The sequence below is a fragment of the Simochromis diagramma genome, unplaced genomic scaffold (genome assembly GCF_900408965.1).
Source record: "Simochromis diagramma unplaced genomic scaffold, fSimDia1.1 OVJJ01000585.1, whole genome shotgun sequence".
In the NCBI taxonomy this organism is placed as follows: Eukaryota; Metazoa; Chordata; class Actinopteri; order Cichliformes; family Cichlidae; genus Simochromis; species Simochromis diagramma.
The window spans coordinates 6,804,814-6,816,754 of NW_024387398.1; the positions used below are offsets into that span (position 1 = coordinate 6,804,814).

At 39.4% G+C, this 11,941-nt stretch overlaps 2 protein-coding genes across 2 annotated transcripts; one reads left to right on the plus strand and one right to left on the minus strand.

The window, feature by feature from the left end:
• Positions 1 to 2,184: 2,184 nt before the first annotated feature.
• Positions 2,185 to 6,352, minus strand: cetn4 (centrin 4). The gene is made up of 5 exons (XM_040010448.1): positions 6,226 to 6,352; positions 5,823 to 5,978; positions 5,586 to 5,714; positions 4,670 to 4,807; positions 2,185 to 2,412 (listed from the first exon to the last, which is right to left on the minus strand). Exons 1-5 carry the CDS (start codon positions 6,226 to 6,228, stop codon positions 2,323 to 2,325), a joined length of 516 nt encoding a protein of 171 aa, XP_039866382.1. The 5' UTR covers positions 6,229 to 6,352; the 3' UTR covers positions 2,185 to 2,322.
• Positions 6,353 to 6,438: 86 nt separating this feature from the next.
• Positions 6,439 to 10,370, plus strand: bbs12 (Bardet-Biedl syndrome 12). The gene is made up of 2 exons (XM_040010441.1): positions 6,439 to 6,538; positions 8,214 to 10,370. The coding sequence occupies exon 2, from the start codon at positions 8,228 to 8,230 to the stop codon at positions 10,130 to 10,132; it is 1,905 nt and encodes a 634-aa protein (XP_039866375.1). The 5' UTR covers positions 6,439 to 6,538; positions 8,214 to 8,227; the 3' UTR covers positions 10,133 to 10,370.
• The last annotated feature ends 1,571 nt before the right edge of the window (positions 10,371 to 11,941 follow it).

Here is an 11,941-nt window from a genome sequence, read left to right on the forward strand (position 1 = left end):
AGGAGGTTAATGTTAATAACTGTTTAAATCTTCAGAACGTAGCTGTCAAAAGTTCTTCGTATGTGTTTTCGCTTTTTGTGCATTGAAAACTCTTATTGCGTGGAATATTTTTCAAAAAATGGATATCTCATCTTGGGAGAAACCTTTTCATATTTTCCACCCCGATGTTCCTTCGCCGTCTAGAACAGGTTATCACAACTTTCACAATCACTGGCAAGCATCCTCAAAATAATACACAGCCGTCTGATGGTTCGGAAAAATACGTCACTACAGTATCCTGTTTATTTTAACAAGGTTCGGTGTTTTGGCCAAAACCAGACTTCCGCCGTATATGACAATTAATCAGGGGGAGAATCTTTCCTATAAGATGATCAAATCTGTAGGCAGGACAGCACTCTACTGCATGTTTTCTACAAATTAACTTTATTCTGTAACTCGAAGCAAGAAGTGAGAGTGACTTTTACTGAGTTACTCATCTCAAGTTCACGCTTGTCATTTCTGTCTACAGTAAAATAATTCAGGTTAGTCAACATCAACTTAGTCATATGACTTTCACTGTCTGAAACATTATTGGCATGTTGTGCTTTGCAGGATGCACTGCAGCTTATTACTGCACTGTATCGAAATCACCTTCAGTGAGATTTTCAAAACCATCGCTCTTCTATTTCTGCAGATTAGCAGCCTTGAGTCTGAAAACATAACTATAACCAGGAGATGCATTGTACGTGCATCTCAAAAAATTAGAAAATTGCAAAAAAGCTCAATATTTTCCATCAGATATTTATGGAAGTTAAAAAATCTTTACATATTTTAGACTCTAGACTCTTTTTCTGTTTTAATATTGACAGACATGACATGTTGCTCAAAAAAAACGGTTGAGTAAATTTCTACAAATCAAATTCAGTACATGCAAAAATATGTGGAAGATTGCTAATTTGGCATTTGTCCAGTTGTCATCACCTTCCACAAAGACGGTAAGCAAGAAACTGCCATTGCAGTTTGCAGAGTGCTGTTGAAACACATTAATGGAAAGTTGGCTGGAATGGAAAAGTGTGGTAATAAAAAGTGCACAAACAACAAGAATGCCTGCAGTCTTTGCAGGACTGTTATAAAACGCTGATTAAAAAACTTGGAAGCGCTTCGCAAGGAGCGGACTGAAGCTGGTGTCAGTACATCAACAGCCACGATGCACAAATATTTTGAGCAAAGGGGCTGCAGTCCTGATATCACAGCCACTCCTGAACCAGCAGCAGAACTGTAATACCTGTGCTGAGGAGAGAGAGAACTGGGCTGTTGCTCAGTGGTCCAAAGTCCCCTTTTCACGTCAACTTTTGCATTTGAAAGCCAGAGTGTCAGAGATGACTGGAGAGGGACAGAAACCACATTGTCGTTGCCTATTGGTGGTCGTCAGAGGGCCCGGTGGCGCCAGTGTCCGGCAGCTTCGCCTCTGTCAGTGCGCAGGGTGGCTGTGGCTACAATGTAGCTTGCCATCACCAGTGTGTGAATGTGTGTGTGAATGGGTGGATTACTGAACGTGTAAAGCGCTTTGGGGTCCTTAGAGACTAAGTAAAGCGCTATACAAATACAGGCCATTTACCATTTTACCATTTACCAGGTCTTAAATCTTCCAGGAGATTTTAAAGATGCTTCCATTTCCCAATTAGCTTTAAGGGAACACAGACTTCCTTTTGTAGTAGGACCTGCCCACAAGGCCACAACTACTAGCAAATGGTTGCTGACCATGTTATTATTGTATCTGATTGGCCAGTAAACCCGTGTTATCCATTCCATTTGGATAGATAAATGCCTGATCCAAAAATGAGAAGAGCACAAGGCCTTTATCAAAGCAGCTTGGATTGGTTGCCTCCATTCCTCACTGCACTGATGCAGGAACTCAATGTAAAGAAGTCCCAGTTAACTGCTAAGTGTATTTCACCTACACATAATAAAATTATGTTCATCTTTTAGAACAAAATTACCACAAAAAAACAAACAAAACCTTTTTCATAATATTCTGATTCTTTATCCTGTACTAGGTGTATCCTAAATCACACTTGCACATGATTTGTATAATTCATATTTTTGTATTATCAGCCAAACTCTATGTTTTTGTAGAAAAAGATAACTCAATGAGTCTTATGTTTAAATAAAGGCTTTCATAATGACAATGTAACAGACAAATCATCTCTGATGAAATAGATTTATTGGTTTTGCAATTTTATAAAAGCGTGTGCAAAGATACAACATATTAAAATATTTCCATACAAACAAAACTAATGTTCCAAAAAAAGTTACAATACAAAGGTTCTAAGACACTGAGGTTTAATAAAGATTGGTCTTCTTCATTATCCGCAAGAACTCCTGCTCGTTGACCTCACCGTCCCCGTCTCGGTCTGCCTCGTCAATCATTTCCTGAAAGGATAATAAATGTGATGTAGCAAAGGGAAGGAAGTGAGAGCATCAAACTGGAACAATTCTCACACTGACTTCAGGTAACTTTGTGTTTCATGCATGGCATTTGACTGCAAAGGTTACCCAGGAAAACCCCACCTAAAATAATACAGTTACTACTATTTTACTGTGACATGTAAGAACATACCAACATTAGAGGAACTGGGAGATATGAGAAGAGAGACAATACGTTTGGTACTTATATAGAAATGTATTTATAGTGGTTCCTCTAAGTATGTATTGTTCTTTAAATAAAAAAAATTCTTGGCTTCTGGACATGTGGTATTACTTTACGGTTTGTACCACTTATACAATTTACTGTAGTAGAGGTACTACAATATTTTAAATATGAGGTAGCGAATTTAAAATCAGTCAAACCAGCGAAAGGATCCCACCTGACCCCTTCAGAATGAGCAATGTTTTTGTACTTTAGTATATTTAACAAAGCCAGCTGGGGTGGCTGTAGCTCAGGAGGTGCAGCAGGTCATCCACTAACTGGAAGGTTGGTGGTTTAGTCTGCAGGCCAAAGTATTCTTGTGCAAGATAATGAACAACAAGTTGCTCTCTGATGTGCTCATTGGAGTACGACTGTATGTGAATGTTAGACAGAAAGAACTTGTGTGTAGGTAAAAAGAGCTTGTATGAGTGTGTGTTTGAATGAGGCATATAAAGTAGAGTAGAAAAGCGATGCACCGGTTCATTTACATATAAAAATGTTAATCTTTACACTATGAATAGTTACTGCAGAGTGACTTGCAGGCTCTCAAAGTACTGAGCAGCAGAGCAGTAGGAAAAACTTTGTTCTTATTAATTCATTTCATTTTTCCCAGCATTACTGAGCCCTTATCAGTTTTTATGTAAAGGAGAAAACCATATTGTATTTTTCAGAACTGAAAAACGCTCTGTTAAAAATTAAATCAGTTTACACCCACTACAAATATCACAATCTAAATTCAAAATCTTGTTTTTGTTCAAGATGGGGTTTTTTTTTCTCAAAACCCAACTTTTTGAACATCATTACCTCAGGAATCATTTTCAATAACCTGATAATACAAAATGCAATTTTTTTTAAAATTTTTTATATGTTTTTAATTTAACTGAGGGAAAAAAGCTATCTAAATTTACCTGCCAGTATGTGAAAAAGTATACCCGATAACTGGTCTTACCACCCTTGGCAGTAGAAATTGCAATCAAGCATTCGAAATAACTAGACAATCAGCCTTTCACATCACTGTGGAGGAAGTGTGTCCTACCCTTCTTTGCAAAACTGTTTTAATTCAGCCTTATGAACAGCCTGTTTAAGGTCATGCCAAAGCACCTTAATCAGTCGTGACTTGTGTTTTCTTTGTTGTTGTTTTTTAAGCCAATCAGAGGTGAACTTGCTGGTGTGTTTCAGATCATTGTCCTGCTGAATAACTTGAGTGTGCATACGTTCCTGGCATGAACTGATGGTCAGGCATTCTCCTTTAGGATTTTCAGGTAGAGAGCAGAACTCAAAGTTCCGTCAATTAAGTCAAGTTGACCAAAGCAGGCCCAGATGTTGCTACGATGTACTTTTTATAAAATGCTGTTTGTTTTATTGTAGATGTAGCGGGATTCAAGCCTTCCCAAAAAGTTCAACTTTTTGTCTCGTCATGGTCTTGGAGATCAACAAGACATTTTTGGCAATTGTGAGAATAACCTTTATGTTCTTTTTGGTTAGAACTCACTCTTGGAACTTTTTTTAGATGTTGTTCTCGGTTCTTTGTGACCTTCTGGATGAGTCATCAATTCATGATTTAAAAAGGGGAGGGGGGATTACTTCTTCACACAGGAGCAGGTAGCTGTGAATAGCTAGTGTGTGTCCACAGTGTGTGACAAATATGCAAAAAAATAAGAAATAAGGAAGGGGCAAAGACTTCCTTACAGTGCTGTATAATCACTATGTGGGATAGTTGGTTGGACTAAACTATTTATAACATTATCCAAGGTCTAATTTTTACCTACATTTGGTTTTTATCAGGCTCATCTTCTGTGATTCCTTATATGTCAAAATAATCTTCCAAATTTGACCCACAGGTATTCATACTATTTCATGGTATGGATTTAGCATGGCTTCATTAAATATACAAAAGTTATTCTTAGTATAAACAAAATCTTTTATGTAGATGAAAAAGTGCAACCACCCCCCGAAAAAACAAAACTGTAAATACTCCAAAGTAATGAAGAATCTCTATACCTGCAGCTCTGCATCTGTGAGGTTTTCACCCAGCTCCTTGGCAACTCTCTTGAGATTTTTGAATGAGATTTTTCCCGTGCAGTCATCATCAAAGAGCCGGAAAGCCTTCAGTATTTCTTCTTTTGTGTCTTTTTCACTCTGTTCTCATCAAAAATGAATACACATATAAATATATTACAAATTAAAAACATGCAAAATGTTCTTTTTTAAATTTTGCTCCAAATGCAGTCCAATATGAACATAATTTGCAGAATGTGTGTAGGAAATGAAGTGAAGCACATTTTACAAAGCACAGACATAAAGAGTGTGCATGCAGTATATTTTATAACTCTTGAATGGAAATATGTTTTGTAATGTAAAGAACAGGTGGCCACACTAAATGTTATCTACAGTTTTTTCAGTCTGAAGAAAACCTTTTTCTATGATCTACTGTTACTGTGCTATTTATTTAGGACACAGGAAAGCCAGAAAGGTGTTGGTGACTTTGCATGTACAGTGCCGTGATGTATTTGCTCACTGTAGCAGGACCCATGCTAATCAGATGCCAATCAGGCACCTGATTGTCAACATCTGAGGTACCAGAAGCTCCAACAAGAGTCAAGAGCAGAACAAGCACTGGCAGAGACGATTTGGCAAGTTTTTCATGGGTCAACCCATAAATACACTAGCCTTACAAATGTGTCTGTGTGTGAGACAGGGAGAGAGAGAGAGAGAGAGAGAGAGAGAGAGAGAGAGAGATACTATATCTAGCAAATTCTTGCAATGTTTAGAATTGCTCCAAAACAACAGCTGTCGAAACAACACACAAATGCTTGATTTAGCCCCAACAGTTTTAAGGACAGTGCTATTTTCAGACAGTAAAACTTCCAACTTAACTGCAGAGAAGTTTTCTTGTTCCTTTCGGTAAAACACTCACCATTTTCAGTGTCATAATACTGAGAAAGTCACCAAAGTCAATCGTTCCAGAGCCCTCTTTATCAATGTCTGCAATCATTTTCTTGATCTCTTCTTTCTTTGGTTCAAACCCCAGAGCTCTCATGGCAACCTGTGACACAGATAACAGTAAAGAAAACTGAAGCTGCTGCGGTGTTGTGACCGCGGTATGTTTTCCTTACTTAACTTTTATCAATACACATTTAACTAGAAAGCCAACCTTGAGCTCCTTCACGTCTATTGTTCCAGTTCCATCTGTGTCAAAGAGATCGAAAGCCTCTTTAATTTCTTGCTTTTGCTCCTCAGTCAGGTCGTGTTTTAAATCCGTCTTTTTCCTTTGGCTAGCCGAGGAAGTTGGTTTCCGGTAACTTGAAGCCTATGAAATACAATATCAATACATCACAAAAGCTGCCTATTAAGTAACTAAGTTAACAGCAACGAGACTCGCGGTACATATCTTATTTTAGGTCATTATTGTGCTAACTAGCTTAAATGCTGTTCCGGGAGACCGAAGAGAATCAAGTTAAAACTAACGGCTTTTTATGGCAAATCTCACAGCTTCTTAAAATGTTCATTAAACATTCGTTTATGAAGTTACTTTACATAATTAAATAAATGCACACCATTTGAATAAATGATCCCGACGGGGAAACCTCTGTTTTGTTTGATGGTCTGATGTCAACAAATCAGGTAGCAACGACCGTGTAGTTTTTTTGTGAACAGACATCCGAGAGAGCCAATACAAATGATGAAAGCACGCTGACGAAACCTGCTTAACCAATCACAAAAAATAGTAGGCGGGTTAAAACAGTTTCAGCCAATCATACGGACAGTTTGTTGTCGCCCAGCAACTAGGAAACAAAACGCATGCGCAGTGTTTAATCGGTTGAGCTGGACCAGGCGTAATATAAATGCCTCGTACACTATTGAAATAAGGTAAAAGTATACTCATTGAGGATAGTAAAAAGTTTATATTACAGCGTCATTTTGCAGAGTCATTTCTGGGGGGGGGGGGTTCTGCTCTTGGATTAAGGTACAGACACGGGCAGTTTTGAAGTAAACTTGTCTCTGGTTTGTTAGCTTAGCTTGTAAGCTGACTTGTAAGATGCTGAGTGAAGTGCAGGCATTGACAAAACTCGCTGCTAGTGTTGGAGGAATAATTAATACCCGTCAGTTTTTCATGAGTAGCAATGTTTTACCTCTAAAAAATATGTGGGTTGCACCCATTATATCTGTCAAATGTCAATATGCTGATTGCCATCTGTCTGCAAATACGATTTTCCATTTCGTAGTGCTTGGCTGTTAACTGCTTAAATCTTAAAAGACACGTGATGAGGGGGTGAAAGGCCTATGAACCGTTTGGTTTCCCTGGACAAAAAAGGAAAAGAAACAAAATATCAAACTTGCCAAGCTGCTATTTTCATTGCTGTTATCAGAGTAAAACGAGTTTTGTTTTTGTTTTTTTTTGTTTAAAAAAAAGCCCACACTGACAGTGAAAACAGCTCAGTTGACAGTGATGACTCAGGTTAAGGCTTCTCTGCATAAAAATGATTGAAACCCTTAATTAACTAGATTAGAACTTTCTACAATATCTGTAAAGTTGACACGTCATGCCATTAAACTAAGGAAAACAGTTGTTCAGGCTAGGTTAACCAGTGAGTTTACAATCAGTAAGCAATAGTACGGCTCCAAGCCGAGAAAGAGAATTACAGATGTGATGTTCACTTTGAACATGTTGATGGAGACATGTGGAGAAGGTCAAAACAGTTTCAGGCTGTCTTTGTTGCTCTAGAGAAAGCATACAATAGGCTGCCAAGAGAGGAATTGTGGTACTGCATGAGGGAGTGAGTAGTGTTAGAGAAGTATCTGAGGCTGGTGCAGGACATTTATGAGGATAGTGATGAAGTTTGAAGTATGAGTGACAGATGGGTTTACAGTGGGGGTGGGATTACATCAGGGATCTGCTCTGAGCCCATTCTTGTTCACAGTGGTGATGAACAGGTTGATAGATTAGGTCAGGCAGGAAAAGAGGAAGACAACATATAGGTTCATGGATGTAGTGAAGGAGGAGATGCAGTGGGTTGGTGTGACAGAGGTAGGGATAGGTAGAGATGGAGCCAGCTTATGTGCTATGGTGACCCCTAAAGGGAGCAGGCAAAAGAAGTAGTAGAAGATGGTCTATCATAAAAAAAAGAAACAGCATAAAAACAAATAGGGCCATTAAAAAAAGCTATTCCCGCAATCCCCCCTCCCCCGCGCCCTTTTAGTTTCTTACAAATCTTTTTTCATTTGAGGATTACAGTACCATACTGTATAATAAATTTGAATTTCCAGGAGGTGTGCTCTGTGTCAGATTGGTGACCTCTTCAGGGTGTACCTCACCTCTCACCCTATGGTAGCTGGGATAGGCTCTAGCCCTCTCGCGACTCAAATAAGGATAAGCAGAAGAGAATGGATGGATAGAAAAGGAAATCTGAGGGCCTATACTTAGTTACTGTGCCTTGTGACTTATTACTTTAAAAACACAAATCATGTTTCCGAACTAAAGCAAATGTTTGTGAGGACTTTTTTTTGTTTAGAAATGACCAAACTTAAAAATTTTCTTTTACAGTTCACAGTCCTTGAATGATGTTGGGAAGTACAATCATAAACCATCGACAGCACATTGGACTGCAGAAACTGTTGGCGCTGGCAGGAATCTCACATTGCTCTTTGGGCCCTTGTATAAAGTACAAGTTTATCCAAGATGACAAAAGTGGGGAGTCTGCTCTTGTGTGCTCGTGTTTTCGCATTATTGAGACCATGGAGCTGAACTGTGCAGTGGGTCAGCTGGTTTATGAGACTATTCAAGCCCACCAGAAGGTCTACCATACAGGGTCGGGATGCCTGCTGTTCCTAGCGGGGGCCTGGAGCCGTGTTGCCCTGGACTGTCTTCAGAGAGGAATTTCAGTAGGGAACATAATCTCAGCAATGTCTGAAGGGATGGATGTATGTCTGGATGCTTGCAGGAAATGTGCCGTTTCAATTGATGGTCTGGGTGTGACATCGTTAGAGAGTTGTGCTGTGAAAGTGTCCAAGAAACCCATCAAAAATTCATCGCCTGCATTGTGCAGCATGCGGGGAACAATAAAGTTTGACGTCAAGACTCTGACCGTCGGTGAACAGAGAAAAATAAAACTCAGCAGACATTTTTGTGAGATGAAGTCTGAAGATTTCTCCAAAGTATTGCTACAGTCTCCTCAGCCTAAGCTTCCTGACATTGTACACATTGCTGAGGGACTGAGTCATGGTTGTGATGATGCAATGAAACTTGTAGTCGAAGTTATTCGGATGCAGTCAAAAACTAATGAAGAAGATGTGAGCTATCCCATATTTGACATTACTAAAGTGGTGACTTGTATGCTCCCTGGTTTACCAGAGGATCACGGGTGCGTTGTATTTGGCTGTGTTGTTCTTTTATCTGCTGAACAGGCTACAGTCGCTCATCACTTAAAAGAACAACAACTGAAGGTTGTTCTCATAAATGGAGATTTATCACATACTTACCGCCATCTTGGCTTTAACAGGCCGACAGGTATGCACCGTGTGAGGGATCATATAGATTTTTCGAGTTCGAGCAAAGAGGACGGATGGGTGGAACGGACTGTGACACATCTGCTGAACCTGGAAGTGAACCTGATACTAATCCATGGGCACGCTTGTGAAAAAGTGATTCAGCACTGTTTTAGGCATCGTATACTTGTAGTGGAAAATGTGAAGGCTTCTGTTTTGAAGACATTTGCCAGCTTGTCTGGAGTTGTTCCGGTAACCTTTGCTGCGCAACTGAGCAAGCAAAATGTTGGCACTGGGGCGAAGGTTGCAATATGGAAAGACCTCAGTAGCCACGAGAAGTACTGCCTGGCTGTGAATATCTCAACTGGCAGCAACAGCGGGCTAGTTACAGTAATCCTTACAAGCTCTATACATGGAAAGCTTCAGGCCCTGGAGGACCAGTTTTGGGCCTGTGCTTATCGCTTACACTATGCACTAAAGGACAGAGCTCTTCTACCAGGGGCGTGTGGGACAGAAATGCTTTGCATTCATCACCTACAAAAGCGAGTGGAGTATCATGTCATGTGTCACAGAGAAAAGAACGGTGAGAGAGGAACCAACCACTACAGGCGTGTAGTGTTGGACCTCATGGCAGATGGTTTAATAGATTACATATCCACTGTAATGGTTAACACTGGAAGAATTTCAAAAGTCAAAGCTAGGACTGAGGTGTGCCAACAACTGCAGGACTATCTAGGCAATGCTGCAAAGTCCCCACAACTTTTCTTAAACAGTGAAAATCAGGATAATGAAGTCTTCACAGCACCAAAACCCAATGAAGCACGAGCAGTGGAAATCTATGATAATCTGAGCGTGAAACAGGAAGCATGGAGGAAAGCCTTAGATCTTGTTTTCTTGGTTTTACAGACGGATGCAGAGATTATCACAGGCGTAGACCAAAAAACTGAGATTGCCAAGGACAGTCTCTTGCTGTTGTGATGTTCATGTAGAATATTCAGGCAAAAGATTTCACTCTACAAGACAAACTGTTTTTTTTCTTCCTAAACAAAGTGATTTGTAAAATATGCTGTAAATAATACAGTGAAGGGCTTTTGAAAAATGTTATTACCTATTTTCTGCCACAAGGGGGAGACATCCTCTTTCTGAATGTCTTCAGAATTCTTTCTAAAACTTATATTAAAAAATAATAAATAATAAAGTTATGTTGAATAACCAAGAAATGTAGTTTTTCTTATTTTTAATTAACTTGGCCTTGTGTCCTCTGTCATTATGATTCTCTATTCTCCCTGGAAATTTCCTTAAACATTACTTTTATTTTATAATAAAACAATCATGACTAACCTGATCTAGGTTATACATATCCTTGAACACATGTTGACTTCGCACACATTTCAGGCCGGGAAAAATACTGCTACATATCCAAACCCACAATTAGATTTCCTGCTCGAGGGCTGAATTTTGTTGTGCTTCTTCGTCTTCGAACACTTGCTTAATGATATTTGCCTAAGCTTCATTAAGTGTCTCCAGTTTGGCTAGTACTGCTCACATTGAATGCTGACACTGCTTCTGTGCCAGGTGCGGCTCTTTTATGACTTTCTGTGTCATAATTGGCATGGTTGATGCAGAAGGAACACCTCCAGACAGAGTAAATGTTTTGGGTTAAGTCTTACTAGTGTCTGTGCTTTAAAATACATTTTCAGAGGTGATGTCAGTTATTCGAATCCTGGAAATCGTTCATTAACACTTTCCCTCCTACATAATCACCTAAAGGTCACATAAATATTTTGAAAGTCTGCAGTTTGGGCGGCTTTTAGAGTACTTATACATATATAGAAATTTGTAATAGGCTATTCATACAATACCTATATTAAGATAAGTAAAAATGATTACGACTTGGAAAATTCAAGAACTGCTCCCAATGCACTGTTCAATTTGGTTGGTGTCTTGAAAAATTTCCCTTTTTTGCATGTTGTGTTTTAGAGGTGACGGTTTCAATGACTTGCGTGGTCTTCCATTTCCTCTGAGGTCACAGAGAGCAAAGCTCATTACACCCTAAAAATAGTTCAGTGAAATAAAAGTGTTACAAAGGTTTTACGGTGGAGACGGAATAGTCTTGACTCAGACATCATTCAGTGTTGTTGCAGCATTGAGAGGGGAGGGCATGACATAACGTAACACACACAACACTGGGGAGGAAGGTTGGAACGCCAAAACTGGTGACACATCCGAGAGTTCAGGGTGAGTCCACCTCCTTTCTGTCTGCACGAATCACTTAACAAATTTATATAACGTAAAACTTAAAGGGCTCTCTGAGAGATGATTCAGATAGATGGAGTATTTATTCTGGGCAATGACAAGTAGGAAATGAAAAAACTTTAAATATAAAATTATGAGGAGAAAGGCCAGCTGAGGCATTTTTTAAATATAGTTTAACATTTTTTTAAAAAGTGTGTCACAAGTTTTCTCAGAAGAGTGGCTGGCATTTCTCTTAGAGATAGGGTGAGGAGTTCGAGCCATCCTATTGTAAGCTGCTGATTACAGCCTCGCAACAAGCGTGCCAAATGAGCAATTCTTTATGCCACTGAAGTAAATGAACTGAAGCTGAATGTTGATCATCTTGCTACAAACCTTCGCTCTGAGCATTCATGTGGATATTCTCTGGCATATATCATATTCTCATATCATATATCAGAGCTTCCCTCACCCTCAGTGGCAATGACACCCCCTGACAGCAGCAGACTCCCTACAGCGGGATATAGTAGGATACTGAACTCCGCCACACCACAA